The 17,491-nt window shown below is 54.5% G+C and overlaps 1 protein-coding gene across 1 annotated transcript in view; it reads right to left on the reverse strand.

The window, feature by feature from the left end:
* Positions 1 to 17,491, reverse strand: part of COL17A1 (collagen type XVII alpha 1 chain) — a 53,050-nt gene that overhangs the window by 3,856 nt on the left and 31,703 nt on the right. Inside the window, exons 25-48 of the mRNA XM_087432553.1 lie at positions 16,839 to 16,874; positions 16,196 to 16,249; positions 15,917 to 15,952; positions 15,385 to 15,420; positions 14,673 to 14,735; positions 13,482 to 13,517; positions 13,138 to 13,209; positions 12,266 to 12,292; positions 11,273 to 11,308; positions 8,938 to 8,973; positions 8,585 to 8,665; positions 7,483 to 7,518; positions 6,800 to 6,877; positions 5,799 to 5,852; positions 5,602 to 5,652; positions 5,228 to 5,254; positions 4,843 to 4,875; positions 4,317 to 4,358; positions 3,662 to 3,787; positions 2,930 to 3,067; positions 2,134 to 2,202; positions 1,592 to 1,732; positions 300 to 389; positions 88 to 198 (exon numbers count right to left, since the gene is read on the reverse strand). Of these exons, the coding sequence (XP_087288679.1) occupies positions 88 to 198; positions 300 to 389; positions 1,592 to 1,732; positions 2,134 to 2,202; positions 2,930 to 3,067; positions 3,662 to 3,787; positions 4,317 to 4,358; positions 4,843 to 4,875; positions 5,228 to 5,254; positions 5,602 to 5,652; positions 5,799 to 5,852; positions 6,800 to 6,877; positions 7,483 to 7,518; positions 8,585 to 8,665; positions 8,938 to 8,973; positions 11,273 to 11,308; positions 12,266 to 12,292; positions 13,138 to 13,209; positions 13,482 to 13,517; positions 14,673 to 14,735; positions 15,385 to 15,420; positions 15,917 to 15,952; positions 16,196 to 16,249; positions 16,839 to 16,874 (1,509 nt within the window). The remainder of the gene's footprint in view (positions 1 to 87; positions 199 to 299; positions 390 to 1,591; positions 1,733 to 2,133; positions 2,203 to 2,929; positions 3,068 to 3,661; positions 3,788 to 4,316; positions 4,359 to 4,842; positions 4,876 to 5,227; positions 5,255 to 5,601; positions 5,653 to 5,798; positions 5,853 to 6,799; positions 6,878 to 7,482; positions 7,519 to 8,584; positions 8,666 to 8,937; positions 8,974 to 11,272; positions 11,309 to 12,265; positions 12,293 to 13,137; positions 13,210 to 13,481; positions 13,518 to 14,672; positions 14,736 to 15,384; positions 15,421 to 15,916; positions 15,953 to 16,195; positions 16,250 to 16,838; positions 16,875 to 17,491) is intronic.

Raw genomic sequence — 17,491 nt, forward strand, 5'->3', positions numbered from 1 at the left:
CATGACTACCCTTGCTAAAACCCATGGGAGCCCCCAAGGCCGGGCTGCAGTCCTCTGCCCTCCTCACCCCTGCTCCTTGTGCCTTACTGTGCAAGTAAGATGAGAGGTCCTCCATGCTGATGCTGGACCACGCGTTGCCTGGGATCCCTGGAGGTCCAGGGGGACCTGGGGGCCCAACGATGCCTCTGAACTCAGACCCTGAGACATCAAGGGAGAGCAGGGGGTCAGTCATGGCCTGAACCATGGGGCTCTGCCTTCCATCCCAAACCACTTGGACAGATGTCCCCTGCTCAGCTTACCTTGGAGCAAGGAGAGGAGCTCCTCATAGGATGTTCCCGGCAAGCCAGGGGGCCCTGGGGGGCCAGGAAGCCCAATGCTGATTCCAGAACCTGAGGAACAAAATCCCAAGTTGTGATGGATTCAGATCAGACAGAAAAGGACAGGTGGAAATACCCTGTCAGAGAGGAAGTCAGACACAGGAGTGATCTGGACAGAAGAGGAGCCCGAAGAAGGGAAAAGAGAGGGGCAGCAGGAAGAGACGGGCAGAAAGAGTAATACAGAGAGACAGTCCTGGGTAAGGACACAAAGGAGGAAGGGGCTCAGGTGCTAGGAAGAGGGCAGGTCAAAAGTGCCTGTACCCTTCATCCTGCTGAGTGTGTGGGGGTGTGCGCGTGTATGTATACGCGGAGATGTGTATGTGTGGGTCTACAGAGGGTCCCTGACTTATGATGGTTCGACTTACAATTTTTCAACTTTATGATGGTGCGAAAGTGATATGCATTCAGTAGAAAAGAACTTTTTCTTTTCTGAATTTTGATCTTTTCCCAGGCTAGTGATATGCGGTATGGTATTCGCGATGCTGGGCTGCGGCAGCGAGCCGCAGCTCCCAGTCAGCCCCGTGATCACGAGAGTAAACAACCCATATGCTTACAGCCATTCGGTACCTAGACGACCATTCTCTGTTTCACTTTCAGTCCAGTATTTGATAAACGACAAGAGATATTCAACACTTTATTATAAGCTAGGCTTTGTGGTAGATGATTTTGCCCAGCTGTAGGCTAATGTAAGTGTTCTGAGCCTGTTTAAGGTAGGCGAGGCTAAGCTATGATGTTCGGTAGGTTAGGTGTATTAAATGCATTTTCAACTTGTGACATTTTCAACTTAGGATGGATTCATTGGGACGTAATCCTATCCTAAGTGGAGGAAGATCTGTATAGAGAAGTGTAAGTGTGTGAGTGTGTCTAGAGAAGTGTGTGTGTGCATGTGTGTGTGTGTGAATGGAGAAGTGTGTGTGTGTGAATGGAGAAGTGTATGTGTGTGTGTCTGTATAGAGAAGTGTGAGTTGTGTGCAAACTCCATGCATGAACGGTGCCCAAGACGCCGTTTTGACTTCCCTCGCCAGGCTCCTTCACCTGCTCTGGGGCCTCAGGTTTGACCAGCTCTGAACTCCGCTCACTCCCTCTGGGTTTGGTGCAGCCCAGCAGGAGAGGGTCGGTGGGGCCATTTCATGGCAGTTCAGCACCGACAGCCTCATCCCAGGCCCTCCTGACCACCTTCCTGCGGAGTGCAGGCCAGGAGGGCAGACACTCACTCGACATGTAGCTGAGGACTCGACTGCTCAGCTCCGCGTAGTCCAGAGACTGGAGGGACCAATCTCCACCCACTCCTGGTGGCCCCGGGGGACCCCGAGGGCCCATCAGGTACTGCTGCAGATACTGACGCACGTCATCCCCTGGAAGGAAAGGAGGCACTAAAAGGGACCCACTCAGGCCACGGGGCTCCCATGCCACCACCCAGCCACAGCCTGGTCCCCCCCCCAACACCAGTTCCCGAGGGACGACATGTGAGCTCTGGGTTCCCAGGCCCACAGCGGGAGATCAGGAAGCTTCCAGGCACCTGAAGGGCACCTGCCTGGTTGCCTGGCATTGGGGCGGACAAGATTTGCTGCCCCCTTTCCAGTCAGCTGCTGACTCACAAACAGCCGGGAGCCATGAGGGAGTGGTCCTTGTTCCGGAAGACCGCCTCCCCTCTGCAGCCCTCACAAAGCTCCCACCAGGACAAGCCGTGCCTGACAAGTGCGGTCAGGAGACAGCACAGGTGCTCCCACCCTCCCGCCCTCCACTGGCAACTCACGCTGCAGCACAGCCAGGATGTCTTGGGAAGAGATGGAGGTGGGCGACAAGCTGATGCTGTGCCCGGAAGCTGTCGGGAAGGAAGCCTCGGGTTACCTGCTTCTCTGTACTGAAGCAACACTCTCATTACTCCAGACTCACAGAGACCTGGTCCACTAGCTGTTTCCATTTGGGGAAATGAATGAATGGGGATATTAGGAGGCTATTTTGAAAGCAGGAAAGGGCACAGTTCGTTTTGTTTTTTTTTTTTTTTTTAAAGATTTTATTTATTTATTTTTTCCCCCCAAAGCCCAGTAGATAGTTGTATGTCATAGCTGCACATTCTTCTAGTTGCTGTATGTGGGACGCGGCCTCAGCATGACCAGAGAAGCGGTGTGTCGGTGCGCAGCCGGGATCCGAACCCGGGCCGCCAGCAGCAGAGCGCACGCACTTAACCACTAAGCCACGGGGCCGGCCCTCGTTTTGTTTTTGTTTGATAAGAAATGCAGTCTGTTTTCAAGAGGATGCTAACTCCTACCAGATCCTTTCAACCTAAAACATCCCTTTTCATATACTTAGGACACATCTGTCAACTGTAAAAAGGCTCATTTAAAAATGGCTCTGCAGTGTGGCCTCCGTTCTCAATCTCACACACCCTTTCTGAAGTCAGATCCCAGTGGCCTGGTTACCGCGAATTCAGAATTGAACATCGCATTCAGAAGAAGGGCAAAGCAAACAGCAGGTTAAGAGATGAGGCCCCAGGAACAAAAGTGGACCCTGGGAGGAAGGTTTTATTCCCGGGGTGGGGAGACACTTACTCTGTAAGTAGCTCACGACGAGGTTTGCCAGCTCTGAGTAGTCAAAAGTCTCACCCATGATGGTGGTGACAGGCCCTGGGGGACCAGGTGGGCCTGGGGGACCCTGAACTCCAGAGAGATAAGACCTAACACTGTCACCTGCCAACAAAGAAATAAAGCAAAGTCAAGCCTGTCCCCAAGAGGGCATGCCCTCCCCATGATGACATATCTACCCAGCCCTACACAGCACCCCAAGGCATGGCGAGCAGGGAGCCCAGACACCCCTTGTTACAGAAGGAGAAACTGAGGCAGAGGTCTCTGCTGGGTCAGGCGGTACTTGAGGGCTGTGGACCAGCAAGACTCCAGTCAGCCACCCATTTGACAAAGCTCCGGTGCCCTCACATCCGTGGGGATCATAGGGATGAGATCGGGGGAGTGCACACGTGAGAAAGTGCGTGTGTGTAGCTGTGTGTGCATGTGGATGAGCGCGTGAGCTCATCTGGGGCGAGGCCTCTACTGGGGCGAGGACGAGGCTATGTGTTTGGGCAGCTGTGAGAAGGCAGGAGCTCACAGACCTGCAGTCCTAGCTCCAGAGGTGGAAGACCTGAGCTTGGCTGTAGAGACTGCTGCCCCCCAATACACACACACACACACACACACACACACACACACACTCTCTCTCTCATACACACACTCACACACACACACACACACACACACACACATTGCCCTACTCCGACCCTGGGCACTTACTCTGCATGTAGTCAGAGATGTACTGCTGAATCTCCAGGCCAGAGCTGCTGATGGAGCCTGGAGGCCCAGGGGGCCCCGGTGGGCCTGGCGGCCCCTGCAAGAACGTGCTACTCCATGACGATCCCCCTGCAGGAAAGAAAGCCTGCTGAGTTGCTTCTCTACCCTCGGGCCAGACAAAGGGACCCAGGTACTGCTTCCACAATCTGAGGAGGGAGGATCTTCCTCAGTAGGAGAAATAAGACAGTGGCAAAGAGAAAGGTCCCCCCAAAAGAGAGGAAAGGAGTGCCTGTAGCAGCCACTGTCTGAAAGGGGCCCAGAGATGGGAGCTCTCCCAGGCCGAACCCTCCCTTTCCTTTGGCAATCTGCTCACCGCCCCTCACGGTCCGCTCGTCTCTGATCCCCCCTAGCTCCCCGGTCTGTTCTGTGCTCCATCATTCATCATGGGCATTGTTAGCCATCTTTGCCGTGCTGGGTCCTTCCCTCCCACCCCCACTAACTTGTAACCGCCTTAAAGGCAGCTCAGAGATCCTAGCACATGTAGAAAGTACCTAATCAACACTGAATCATGGGTAAATGAATGAATCAATGTCCTCATCGGCACGATCAGCCTCGCTTGAAGGAGGGGAGAGGAAGTTTGGTCACCTTTGGTTCTTACCTCCAGTGGGACCACTAGGAATGCCAGGGACTCTGGGATCACCTGAAATCCAAAACAAGAAGCCCTGTTTGCATCACCTCCTCCAGGAAGCCTTCCCTAGTTAAGCCCAACCACACTTATCTGCGTGTGACTCAACAATGTCCCATGTCTCTTAGTCTGTTTCTGCAATCACACCACAAGCTCCCCGTTGGCAGAGACTATATCCCCATGGCCCCGTCCCTTTCTCCCTCCAGCTTCTCCTTCAGCTTCCTCTCCTCCCAAGCCTTTAGCACCAGCAAGTCCTCTCTGCCCTTCACTCGGGCTCTGGGAGCCAGCCTTGCTCCCATTCCTCTCCACCCTCTTGGCTGCTCCCTCACTGACCTTCGTCACCTTTGGGGCCCTGAGGGCCGGGTGGGCCTGGTGGTCCCTGCAGGTTGAGTCCCAGGGAACTGGAACTTGGAAGCCAACCGCGCACCCAGTGCAGTCAGCCAGGGCTGGGAGAGGCTCTGGCCAGAGGCAGCAACAGGGGCGGGGGCTCCGCACTTACCTGAGGCTGAGAACCCGGGGAGGCCCTGCTCGCCTGAGGAACACACAGAGAGGGGGACCGTCAGTTATGCTCTCCAGGCTCTCCCTGGGCCCAGCCCCGGACCCCACCTCCCCTCCCGAGGCTCCCCAAGATTCATGATGGCTGGGGCTGCACTGCCCTTTAGGCAGTACCTAGAGCTGCCTCACACACACACACACACACACACACACAGACACACAAACACACACGCACATAAATTCTCAACCATTCACAGAGACACACACTCTGATCTACTCTCACCCATTTGGACCAAATTCATTCCCAAGAAGCTCAAAGCTTGTGGAAGGTCAGCTCTTGCCACCCTGACCCCTACCCCATGTTTTGTTTGATGCCAGCTCTACTGTACCTTTGTGTCCTCGGGGGCCTGGGGGGCCTGAGGGAAGAAGGCAGAGAGTTGTGAGACACATACAAACCAGGTGTTGTGGCTTCAAGGGGCCCATGGGGAGGGGACGGGCTCCAGGGCTGGAGCGGACACAGAGCTTGGGGCTCCTCATGCCTCTCCTTCCACTGGCCAATGTGGAGGCAGGAATTCTTGGTAGAGCTTCTGACCACCGTGCCTCCCCCCACCCCATGCTTCAGGCTGCTGAGCTCCTAATGGGACATGGCAGGAGGATGAAGGAATGTCCCAGCTCATCCAGCCTCATCCAAACTCTCCCAGCTGCCAGTTGGGTAAGCAGGGCCACATATAGGCTCCTGCACTCCCTAAAACACTGTTCTTACCTTGGTCTCCCTTGGGGCCTGGGGGGCCAGGTGGGCCTGGAATGGAAGCTCCTGCGGAAGAAAGTGAGGAAGAGGCAATGCTGAACTCAGGGAGCTGATCCCACACCTGAGAGCAGGATCTTGGCTTCCTCACTAAGTTCATTGAGTCCCCTGTCTCCCAAGATTCCACACCTTCCAAAGATCCCTGAGATGCTCACCTGGTGGCCCGAGTGGCCCAGGTGGGCCTGGGGGACCTCGTAAATCAAGACCCTCTATAGAGAGAAGAAAACAGAAATGAGCAAAGCTGTCATGAGGCTGTTCTCTGCCAGCCTTACCCCTCCCCAGGATCATCAGTGCCAAGCATCCCAGGCTACACTCACACCCCACACACCAGGCCCTGGGGCGTGGCACATGACCCTCCAGGACCTCCTTTGCTAAGGGTGCTCCTCGCTCAGAGGCAGGACAGGGCTGCAGTTGAACTCCCTGAGAGCTGAAATGGAGGTATGGAGTGATGGGTAAGAATGTGGCTTTGGTGTCAGAAAGCCAGGGTTCAAATCCCTGTTCCACCACTTCTAGCTGGTGGCTTTGGGCAAGTTCTCAACCTCTTTCAGCCTCAGCTTCCTCCTCTGTAAACCAGAGGCAATAAGACCTATGTCACAGGGGCCTTGTGAAGACTCAGTGAGATGCCATGGCACAATGTCTGGCCCATGGTGACTGCTAAACCAGGGCTGGCTGTTATCTTTGTTGTTCAAGTGTCCACATGTCCAGGTGGGAAGCCCAGTGGCATCTCTGCCTGAGCTCTTTAGAGGACTTTGGGAACAGGACGACCCAGGAGTCAGCCCTGCCAGGCAGGGCCTGTGGCTGAGACCCCACAGACCATTGTCATTGCTCTCAGTGAGTGGGGGATGCAGTGACTTCACTCCTGCCAGTGACACTCCCGGTGCCCGGCTCTCTTCAGAGGCCTCACGTGACCCTGGTCCTCCTGGAATCCTGAGAACTTCTCTGACAGCTGCCTCATCCCCAGTGACTTACCCCCCACAGCTGACAAAACTCCTGCTGTTCCTTCTTGGCTAGTGTTGCATTTCAGGGGAACTGGCCATCCTTACTCACACTGGGGCTTGCGATGACGCACTGGTGCAGCTGCCACAGGCCCCAATGCGCCGCCTCTCTCCCACTCCCACCCTGTGTCACCTGCCCCTGGGCCCATGGGGGCACTCACGGGCAGAGAGGATCTCAGAGATGGAGCTGCTGCTATCCAAGAATGATTCGGCAGCAAGCCCTGGCTCCCCTCGCGGGCCTGTCGGGAGGACACAGTTAGGGTGGGCATGGCCTGCAGCAATCCATCAGGATTTCCCTCTGCAGAGGGTCCGGAGCTGCCCCGGTACCTGGGGCGGGCAGGGTAGAGCCAAGGGTGGGCAGGGCCTAGCTGAGTATGGGCGGGGCAAGCCATTGGTGGGCAGAGCCGATCAGAGAGTGGGCGGGGCCAGAAAGTTGGCTGTGAGCCTTCCTGTCTGCAGTCGCAATGCCTGGGAGGAACTGGACCAGCTTTCCCTAAGCGTGACTGTGTTTTGGTATTTGGATAAATCACTGGATAGTGGTGAGATTATCAGGGTCTGGTCACCAGAGCCCTGAGGGCATGAAAATAGCCAAGCTTGACCGTGACCAGGGGGCCACAGAGCCTCAATCCCCCCGTCCAGAGGACCCCTACCTTCTCAGAAACATGGAAAGGGGTGAGAGGAGGTGTTGAGGCCTTGAAGGCCCTTGGTGAAGAGCTGGGTCGCCCCCTCACCTCCCTTCCCAAAATGCACGTCTCACACTTTGCTTAAACACCGGGGCCCAGTCTACCCTGGGAAGAGAGCCCCCCGACTGAGCCCAGGAGACGTGTTCTTTCAGGTGACATACCTTGCTGTCCTGGGAGACCAGCTGGGCCGATAGGGCCTGGAAACGGGGTTGGGAAGAAAAGGGTTTATCACACCTCTAGGGCCACAGTTCTAGGAAGAACTGAAGAAAAGGCAAATGCCTCAGTACACACGTAGCTTCCTCACGAGGCATGGAACGGTGGCCCAAAGAGGTTAGCGTGCTGATCTGAGAGCAATGAGCAACTCAAGACCAGCCCTGTGCTCCACCCCGCTGAGAATTCCTCTGCCAGGCCCCAGCACCCCCCGGGACAGCAGGGCTGCCCCCTCGGACACTGTCCTTCAATGGCTAGGGACTTCTTAGTGCCCTCAGTGTCCCCCCCTCACTGGAGCTTATCAGGAGGGAAGGCTGGTCCATACTCACATTGGTCATGTTAAATCACATATTTCATTTACACACAAACATTTGTAAATAATTAAAAAATAGATATAATAAAATAACAGGCATTTTGGAAAAAATAGAAAAAGTATCTCCCATAATTCTTTAACTTGTAAGCATTTTGTTTTATTTTCTTACAGTATTTTTTCCTCATCTTGTAAAAATATAGTTGCAACCACAGAACACACATTATTAAGCATTCTGCTCTTTTAAATAACACTATTATCTCCCAACTTTAAGTCTTCATATTTTTGAGGCAATCTCATTGTTGGACAATTTGGAGACATTTTCTTCAAATGGATTCTTAGCATTTTTCTTGCCCTTGATGCATATTATCAAATTGTTTTCCAAGAGGAAACAATTTGAGGACCGAGTGTTCTGACTGGTCAGACACTGGCTCTGGAGGCAGGACGACCTGGCTTAAACCTGACTCTGCTACTTCTTAGCCGAGTGACTGTAGGCAAGTCATTTACCTGCTTGAGCCTCCAAGGGGGCTGTGGGGGCCCAGTGAAGCAGTGCCTGTGCGGTGCTTGGGACAATGGTGGGGTGTGACGGGGGCTTGCTAGGCTATGTGGGAGGGGCTGAGAAAGCCCCTCCTTACTCTTCCCTGGGTTTCTGACTTGGGTTTCAGGATTTGAGCGAACGCTGCTATAGTCCACTATAACCAAGGCCTGCTGCTGATTTGGGCAAAGCAAGAAAATGGACTGACCTGGGGCACCTGGAGGTCCTGGAGGTCCCATGGCTCCAGGAGGTCCCGGGGGGCCTGGGACGGTGATAGTTGATGACCCCTCTGAAAACAGAAGGTACATGGAAGACTGAGCCAAGCTCTTCTCTCTCAGAGGTGCTGGGACCCAGGCCAGGCTGTGGGTCGGGCTCTCATTTCCCCCAAACTCCCCCCACCCACCTCCTTGCTGACGGGAAATGCTCAGCACGGCATCCTGCCCAAAGCACCGTGCCCGCAGGGTGGGTGTTCTCGGAGGGTGTTAAGGCAGAGCCAGGGCAGATGCCCAGTACATGAGAGAGAAAGACATGAGAAGGAGGACCCCTCCCGGGCCCGCCTACCTGAAGTCACGATCCTGCCGGGAGCTCCCGGTTCACCTAGGAGGAGAGGAAAAGGAGAGCGGTTGTGCCCAGGATCAATTAGTGGCTCAATAAATCATTTCCAAGGCTTCTGGTTGCATTTGAGACCCACACCTGAGCCTCTAACCCTCAGGCTAAAGACATTTTAATGAACTGAAGGGAAGCGTGCAGGATGCATTAAGCTCCAATCTCTCTGCCGGAGACCCTGGAGGCCAGAGCATCAATCTTCTCGGCCCACATTAGCTTTTGGAAGAAGCTGGGGCTCCGAAAAGGGGCTTCATCTGTGGATGTAGTAGAGTGTGCCTTTCAGTGAGGCTGGAATGAGGCTGACTCGAGCGTCATCCCTACTTCCACACTCTATCTTCTCCCACAGTGGGCATCTCAGGCTCTTACTGGGAATCGCCTTCGGTGAGAAAAGTACCGACAGGTCAAAAGACTGCTAGGTAAAGCCTGGTTCCCAAAGTGCTTCTCAGGATGCTAGTTCCCTGGGACAGTACCTCTACTACCGTGCAGAGTAAAAGAGGGTTCTGTGGTTGGTAAGTCTGGGAAATAATGCGTTATGTAAAGGTTAATAGATCTCTTTTCTGCCTTTGTCTTAGAGGGTTGCAAATGCTAATGTGTGTGGAGGACTTCCAAGAAGGGGATGTTGGATTCACACTTTTCTCAGACTTATGGACCACTTGATGCCGTCTCCATGAAGCATCTCTTGGGACTGGAAATCCACGGACTCTGGGGAACCAAGTGAGTACAGCAGAGGATGGAAAAGCCCTCCACTGGGGGTTCTTTGGGGGCCTCTTTTGTCATTTCCCAAGGTCTGTAGGCAATTCAATCATCCATACAACGAGGGACAGTATTGATTGCCCCGTTAGGGGAAGTAGAGGGATGGGCTCTGCTTGCTCTGGGGGTCAAGGCCAAGAGGAGAAAGCATTTGAATTTGTTTTGTTGGAACACACTCCAATATTAGGTAAAATGTCCACTTCTTGTGTACTTTGTCCAGGGAGGGTCTGAAGTCCCCCTTGGGGAGGAAGTCATGGGCTCTCGAGACAGGCTGCATGTCTGGTATCCTCGGGAATCCCCAAACCCACAAGTCTCTTACTACAGGTGCCATCACCATGAGCAGATCTATGGACCCAGAGATTTGTCTGCCTGGGATGTATGAGCTCAGTTGTTATTATTTTGGAATTACAGTTATTTGTCCTGAAAGAACTCCTTGGCCCAATCAATCAATGGAAATAGTTTCTGGAAAGTAGTTATTTCATCCTAGGGTCCCCCCGAGATGACAGTGACTGCTCATGACAGGATGCAGCTCCACAGAACATCAGGATTCAGGAACATGGGGTCACAGAGACAGAAAGAGAAAGAGTGTCCCTGAGCACTGTTTATCCCTGGACTGGCTCAGAGTCGGGGTCTGATGGTGCAGAACTGGACAATGGTAGAGGAGCAAAACAGGACAGGAGCGTCATACCACTTAGGAGTCACCAAGTGGGCCCCTGTCAGACTCCTGAGGATGACTTCCCTTGTTAGAACATCCCCTCTTAGAACTCTGACCCCTGAGGATGACTTCCCCTCCAGAACTCTGACCCCTGAGGATGACATCCCCTCCAGAACTCTGACCCCTGAGGATGACTTCCCCTCTAGAACTCTGACTCCTGAGGGTGACTTCCCCTCTGGAACTCTGACTCCTGAGGGTGACTTCCCCTCCGGAACTCTGACCCCTCAGGATGACTTCTGCTCTAGAACTCTGACCCTTAAGGATGACTTCTCCTCTTAGAACTCTGACCCCTGAGGATAATTCTGACATTGTCCTCTGAGTAGCATCTGAGATGCTCCTCCCTGCCTCCATTAGAGCCTCCTCAGTTTCTCAGAAAGGATGTGGTGTACCCAGTCACACCGAGGCCTGTGGAATGAAAAGGCCGAAAGGTGGTTCCTGTCCCAGGAAAGAGTCACGTTATGAGGGGACCAAGCCTAAGTGAGGGGGGTAGAGCACTAGTGGGGGCATTTTAGAGGCAAGGCAGAGGATGGAAAGGCGTTGGGGGGGGGCAGCACCCTTCCAGATTCTCTTCCGACAATGGCCTGGAGACATCAGGGTACCAAAGTGAGGCCCAGGATTGCAGGGTGGAGTGGGGGCTGGGGATTCAGGGCTTAGCTGATCAGAACAAATCCCTGGCTCCCAGGCCTCACAGCCTTCCACTGAAGCCACTAGATGCCACTGTTGATCCAGGCTCTGGCCTGAGAGGGGCCTCCCTCCTGCCAATCCCTCCCCTCCTACAAAATGGCTAGTGAAAAGAAAGAACATCTGATTTGGAAAATCACTTACCTTTAGCCCCAGGTCGGCCGGGGTTACCAGGAAGTCCTGATGTGATTAAAAACAAGTGAGTCAGGATGATTAAGTAAGGATGATTAAGTCAGCAATTCCAGACACCCTCTAGCAGTAACTAGCACTCGGGCACTCGGCACAGCTGCAATTGCTGGTCGAAGCCTGGAGACCCACCTGGCTTTGCCTTCTGCTTTAGCCCAGGCAGCCCCTGGGGGAGCCTCTTGCTCTGAGCCCTTCTCCCTCTCTGGGAAATGGGGCAACAGCTGGGCTTGAGGGAGGCGGAGGCCTACGGACTCAGCTTTGTGGGATCCCAGTCCCTCTGGGTTATGAGCCCCCTGTAGCCTGCAGTGTAGGGGTGTAGGCGCTGGGCTTCCTGTATCTGATGCAACACCCCTCCTTGCTTTTGTCTCCTGAGCTCCACCAGGGAGCCTTTGAAGGATGTCCCTGTGTGCCCAACTTTTGGGGGGACCTGCTGCTTGATTTCATTTTACATCTTTGCCTAACTGCCTCTAGGATTTGGGGCTGGGTGTGGCGACAATTTCTCAAATCCAGATGGGCGCACACTGGTCCAACTATAGGACAGACTTTGACACGGAGGCTGTCCCAGAGAACCTGGGCCCTCCGCAGGAGGCGCACTCCCACTCCCTACCATGCGGATGGGGGTGTGGGCCTCTGTGGGGCTAATGGAACTCCTGTGCTCGGAGCCTCCTCTCGGGGGTTCCCGTACCAGAGGGAACCGGGGCTCAGGCACACAGAATGGGCACGTGATCTAACCTCATTTCTCCCAGAATGGCTTTCTAGATTGTTCTGTGCATATTTTTCCTTCCTAAGGTGCTTCTCAAGACTCACAGTAAAAGGACTTGAACCCACTTTTGCTGGGAGAGTGAGGGGAGGAGAGGAGACTCTAAGGTGACTGGAGAAGCATCTGCCGAATGCTGGCAGTGGGGGGCTTGGCAGGTGGCATTTGGAGGTGAGAGAGACCCGATGACTCACCCTGAGGTCCTTGGGGTCCTGTGAGACCTACAGAAAATAAAACACAGGAGGGGAGAGTTGAAGGGTTGAGGAGCCACACCCTCAGCTGCAGGAGCCGTGGAAGGGATTGGTGGGTGAGGGAGGACAAACCCCGTCTGGGGCAGGTGGACTCCGGGGTGCCCCCAGCACTGGACAAAGAGCAGTTCTTTGGACTCTGCAGTGAAGTGACCCATCGCTCCATTGGGCAATGGTTCTTAGCCTGTTTGGGGTCACAGGCCCTTTGGCGTCTGAGAGCCATGAACACAGAAAGCCCATACTCTCACAGAGCCCTAATGCTGCCCCGAGGCTCCCTCCCTTGGCGCCTCCCATCCGTGACCTGCCAAAGGAGCCAGGAGGCTCCCCTGGTTCTCACAGCATCCCCTTGCCTCCCAGCTTTCTTGACTTGTTTTGATTTGTTCCTCCTGCAGCCCTGAGCGTCTTGCTTCTCTTGGGCCTTCGGTGGAGACCCTAACAATGGCTTCTCTCCTCAGACTGGTGGGTTTTGGTGAGGGTCCAGATGTGGCCCGAGGGAGGTGAAGTGGAGCAGAAGGGCTCAGAGGAGCAAGGTAGTGGGGTGGCGTTCAACTCTGCAGTTTTTAAGAGACTCCTTGCCCCTGTCTAGAACCCCTTGCTTTCAGCTGCTAATCTCTCTCTTCCCAGTTGCCAGACTTGGTGACTTGGAGGTGTCAGGACCCACAGCCACTGCACACAGCACAAGCCAGCAGTCATGGCAGTTCCCTGCTGAACTGCTGGAGGAAAGTGGGATAAGGTGTGCGCGCGCACACACAGACACACACACACAGACACACACACACACAGAGCAAGGCCATGGCTCCCTCTTTCCGCTCTGTTACCTGGCTTTCCTGGGTCTCCAGAAGGTCCTGGTGGGCCCCGTGTTCCAGGCATCCCTGTAAGGCCTTGTTCACCTAGAGAGAGCATGGCCAACATGGAAATGTTTTCCTTTTGGGAAAGCTAAACTGGCCAGCACAGCTGATGGTTTCTTGGGGTCTTACTGAGTAACTTGCTGGCAGGTGGAAAGGCGAAGCGGCACAAGACTGGACCTTGCAAATTTCCACATGAAGTGTGCCCCTCCAGCGTTATGACTAGGGGCATGGGGGCTGCGTGCTGGGATGTGGGCAGGGCTGGGAGTGGTAGGTGGGGAGGCAGGGAGAGTGAGGAGAGCAGATCAGTGACCAACCTCTTGGGCCTTGGTGTCCGTCGGGGCCAGCGGGTCCTAGGAAAGCAGAACCACGGTGTATCAGGGCCTCCGGGAGCTACTCTGGGACTCCCTCCCGCCACTGCCCGACAGCCTCGCAGCAAGTTGCTCCTGGGTAGGAGCCCGCGCAGCCCTTCCCGTAACCAGCAACCCTGGAAGAGGCCTGGTCACTGTCACCCCCAGCTTTCCTCCTGCCCTCTTCTCCTAAACCAGTACTTGTCTATCCTCATTGCATCTCCAGCACCCGTTGTGAGACTAGGCCCACACCAGATGCTCTATAAACGTCGGCCTCATTTACTCAAGCTCCTGGGAGTCGAGGTCCTCCACGTTCCCGTCTGCTCTGCTCTGGGCATTAGCCTAACCTCTGTCCACTGGTATCCTTCTAGGACCAGGTCTTGCTTTTCTCACTTCTTGGTCTTTCCTCATTCATGTTGTTGTCTCTATGTGGAATTTTCCAAATTGATGGAAATTATAAGTCTTCTTTACTTTTTAGGACCAGCTGAAATGCCACCGCCTTCATCCTTCCAGCTGGGGGAAATCTCTCTCTCTACTGCATCCTCGCAGACTCTCTATCGTAGTTTCATGGCGCTCGGCGCCTCACACAGCATTATCTCCCCTTGAGGGAGGTAAAGCATCTGCCTGCCCAGCACAGCGTCCTGCATGCAGACAGTGCTTCCTGACAGTTGTTAAATGAATGAGGTAGTGAGTACATCCCCACTGCTTGGGCTTAAACCCTTCTAGGACTTCGTGCTAAACGCCTGGCCCTCTGAGGGTCCTTGGCCAGCTTCCAGGTCCTGGCTGATAGGCCCCTCGGTAAGGGTCAGCAAAAGGGCTGAACACTGGATCTGGGTACCTGGAATACCGAGGTTCCAAAGGACCTCAACACCTGTCTGTCCTCCCCAGGGGCTTGGGTGGCTTAGTGGCAGGAACCAGGGTGGATGGGCTGTGCCCTGCAAAGCCCCTCTAGAGCAGTGAGAAACCCACAGAGGCAGCTGCAGCTCTGAGCCCCAAGAGGGCTGCCCAGACCCAGAAATGGCCTGTAAATGGAGCCTCTACCAGGGGATGGGCAGCCTAGAGAACAGGAGAGGCAGCTGTAGAAGGATCTCCACTCTAGGGCCATGATAATGACTGGAATGGGAGAGACCACTGCATTCATCCCTTGGGGATACTCACCCATTGCTCCTTTAGCCCCGGGCTCGCCCACGGAACCAGGCAAACCTCTCAAGCCTGGCTCGCCTGCAAAGGAAACGGGCTAGCTGGTTGGAGGCTTTCAAGCTATGTGTGCTTGACAGTGGTGGGATGCTCCACTCTCCCTACCCACCCCTAAGCCTGCATCCTCTCTAACCAGATGCTGGTCTGCTTTGATTCTGTGCTCAGGGCCCCCTGGCCCTCCCCAGCCCCAGTGCAGCAGGCAGAGACTGGCCCAGAAGCCACGCCTGGTCTGAAGGGGCCAGTGCAGGAGTCTTATTTCCTCGGCATCAGAGAGCTGCCCCTTGTAGCCAAAGCACTGTTACTATTAATTTCCTTTTTAATCAGGCAAGTTGGCAAGAGGTAAGTGGTTGAGAGGGTACAAGTAGTGCAAACTTTCTGCTACTATGGGAAGAGCTTAATTTTCCCAACTGGAGTCCTCAAAAGAATCAGAGGCAATCATAACTCCCTTTTCTGCCCCAAACGTTACTGTCTGGACCATACATTTTGATGCTGGCTTATACTCCATTCAGTCCTTTATTTTGTCTTGTCTATATTTTTTCTAGATTGCAAGCTCCCTCAAGGTTTTTAGACAGAGACTCTGTCTCATACTTCTGTATTTTTTCCCAACTCCAGGGCCCAGTGAATTTACAAAAAGTCTTCAATGGATTGAAGTAGATTCCTGTGTGGGACTGACCTGTGAGACCTCGGGGTCCTTTCTCACCCTGGTCACCTAAAACAAATACGGGATGGGGGAGGAGGAAGCGTCAGTGAGGAGCAAGGAACACAATCTCACCCAGTCAGAGGGGCCCTGGCTGAGGAATAGTTCTCCTTTTATCCGTTAGCTACAAATGTTGGCGAGAACACATTTGATCTCTCCCAGGGTCAGAGCCCACCCACAAACTGACCCCCGCCCCTGCTGTCGCACACATGGGTGCTGTGGGCACAAGGGGGGCCAGACTAGAGGGCAGATGCCTCAATGCTGCAACCTCGCCGTGCCGAGGACCACCAACTGCAGCACTGTGACGTTGCTACTTTGTTTTCCCTCTTTGTGCCTCAGTTTCCTTATCTGAGAGGTTGGACTACAGTGAGCTCTCGGATCCCTCCCAGCCCTGGGGTCCAGGAGCCAGTATCATCTGCGTTCTTGGACCCACGGGCAGGGGTCACATCTGGGTTCCCAGGAGTCAGCAGACTGTGGTGATGTCTGAGTGGCAGCGGGAGCAACATACCTTTGGGTCCTGGTGGTCCCGTAGGCCCTTTGTCACCTGAAAAGGAAATGGACACCTTGCTGTAAAGAGCCCTGGAAGGGATGACCAAGAAGCGGCAGTGTCGTGTCTGAAGACAGGTTCCCCCGTTGTCCGACCTCCCCTTCCCCTCGCTCACCTGTTGGCCTGCACATGTTGTTGGTAATGCCCATCAGGCCCTCCCTGTCCCCCAGGCCTCCTTCTTGAGTGAGAGGCATCTACAGGGTGACATCCCATTACCCCCACCCACTCCCCCCAGCTTACCTTTGACACCAGGGAGTCCCACTTCACCTCGGAGCCCTTGGAGACCTACAGCGCCTGCAAGCAGAGAAAACCATGCAGGTGTCCCCAGCTTTGGAAGGGATAGACACACACACACTGACACACACCCACACACATGCACAGACACACAGGTACACACACCCTGTAGTAAAAGTCAAGGGCTGCTCTCCACGGATTCCTCCCCGCTTCCCTGATCCATCATCCTGGTCTGGTTCCTTGCCCCTGCAATTACCAGGCCCGGGGCATGAGGACACTTCATGGGCCCTGGCAGAGACATTGGTCTGCATTACAGGGTGGGCTGCAGCTCAAGATTCCCAAGATGGCAGGATGAGCTCTTTGACCCACAGGGGATGGGGTAGAGGCAGGCACTCGCTCAGATCAAGGCAGGAAGGGAACTGGCTGCTGCTGAAGCTGCTGGAGGGCCTCATGCCCTGAGCCAGGTGAGAGTGGATCTCACAGGACCCCCAGGTACCTGACCTCCGCCACAGGGGCACATGAGTGGACGTGAGTTTTGTGTCTACAGGTGGCTCTCTTTATAATTGCTTCTTTTGCTTTAAAAATGTTTGTTTTTCCTTTTAACATCCCTTTCTTGCCCCAGAAATAGCATCTATTTATAAGAACTGACCTGGGGGACCCGGTGGGCCAGGAAAACCACTGGAACCTGAGGACAAGACAACAATTATCAGAAGGGTCAGGCACAGGGCAAGGACATCTGACTCCTCGGTGAAGGGCAGGTGGAAGGTGTGGGAGCTCACTTCCAGGTGAGGGCTGTGTGTGTGTCTCGCCCACACAATGTGGGTTCTTGCCAGGACCTGGAGTCAGTGGGTCCAGGAGTGACCCCAGTGCAAAGTCCTCCTTAGGGAGGAAGCTGCAGCTGAGTGGGATCAGGAGACCCCTTGCTCCTTCCCAGTCAGAGTAAAACCTTTGGGCTGGGGCAGGGGTAGGGAGGAGAAGCGACCAGATGGGCATCAAACTGTGAGAAGGCCCCATTCGCCTGGGTTGTCCAGACATGTTGCTCTCAAATGTGTGCATCTGGGTCCCAGCCAGGTGAGGAAATTGTCTGACTTCTGATTTCCTGATCCATCTACCTACTTAGATGCCATTGAAGACAGATGGAAATATGGCCCCCAATCCACCACGGAGCCAAAAATATAGCCCCAATCCTGACCCCTAGGGACTCCTTTGTGGGGGAACCGTCCCTGGGCCCATCACACCTGCACAGGCCTGGGGCAGTGGGTTAGGACTGTCTGGGGTGCCAGCGCCTGGACCTCTGTGATC

The sequence above is a fragment of the Ceratotherium simum genome, chromosome 6 (genome assembly GCF_057802395.1).
Source record: "Ceratotherium simum simum isolate JZ-2026a chromosome 6, ASM5780239v1, whole genome shotgun sequence".
Taxonomy (NCBI): Eukaryota; Metazoa; Chordata; class Mammalia; order Perissodactyla; family Rhinocerotidae; genus Ceratotherium; species Ceratotherium simum.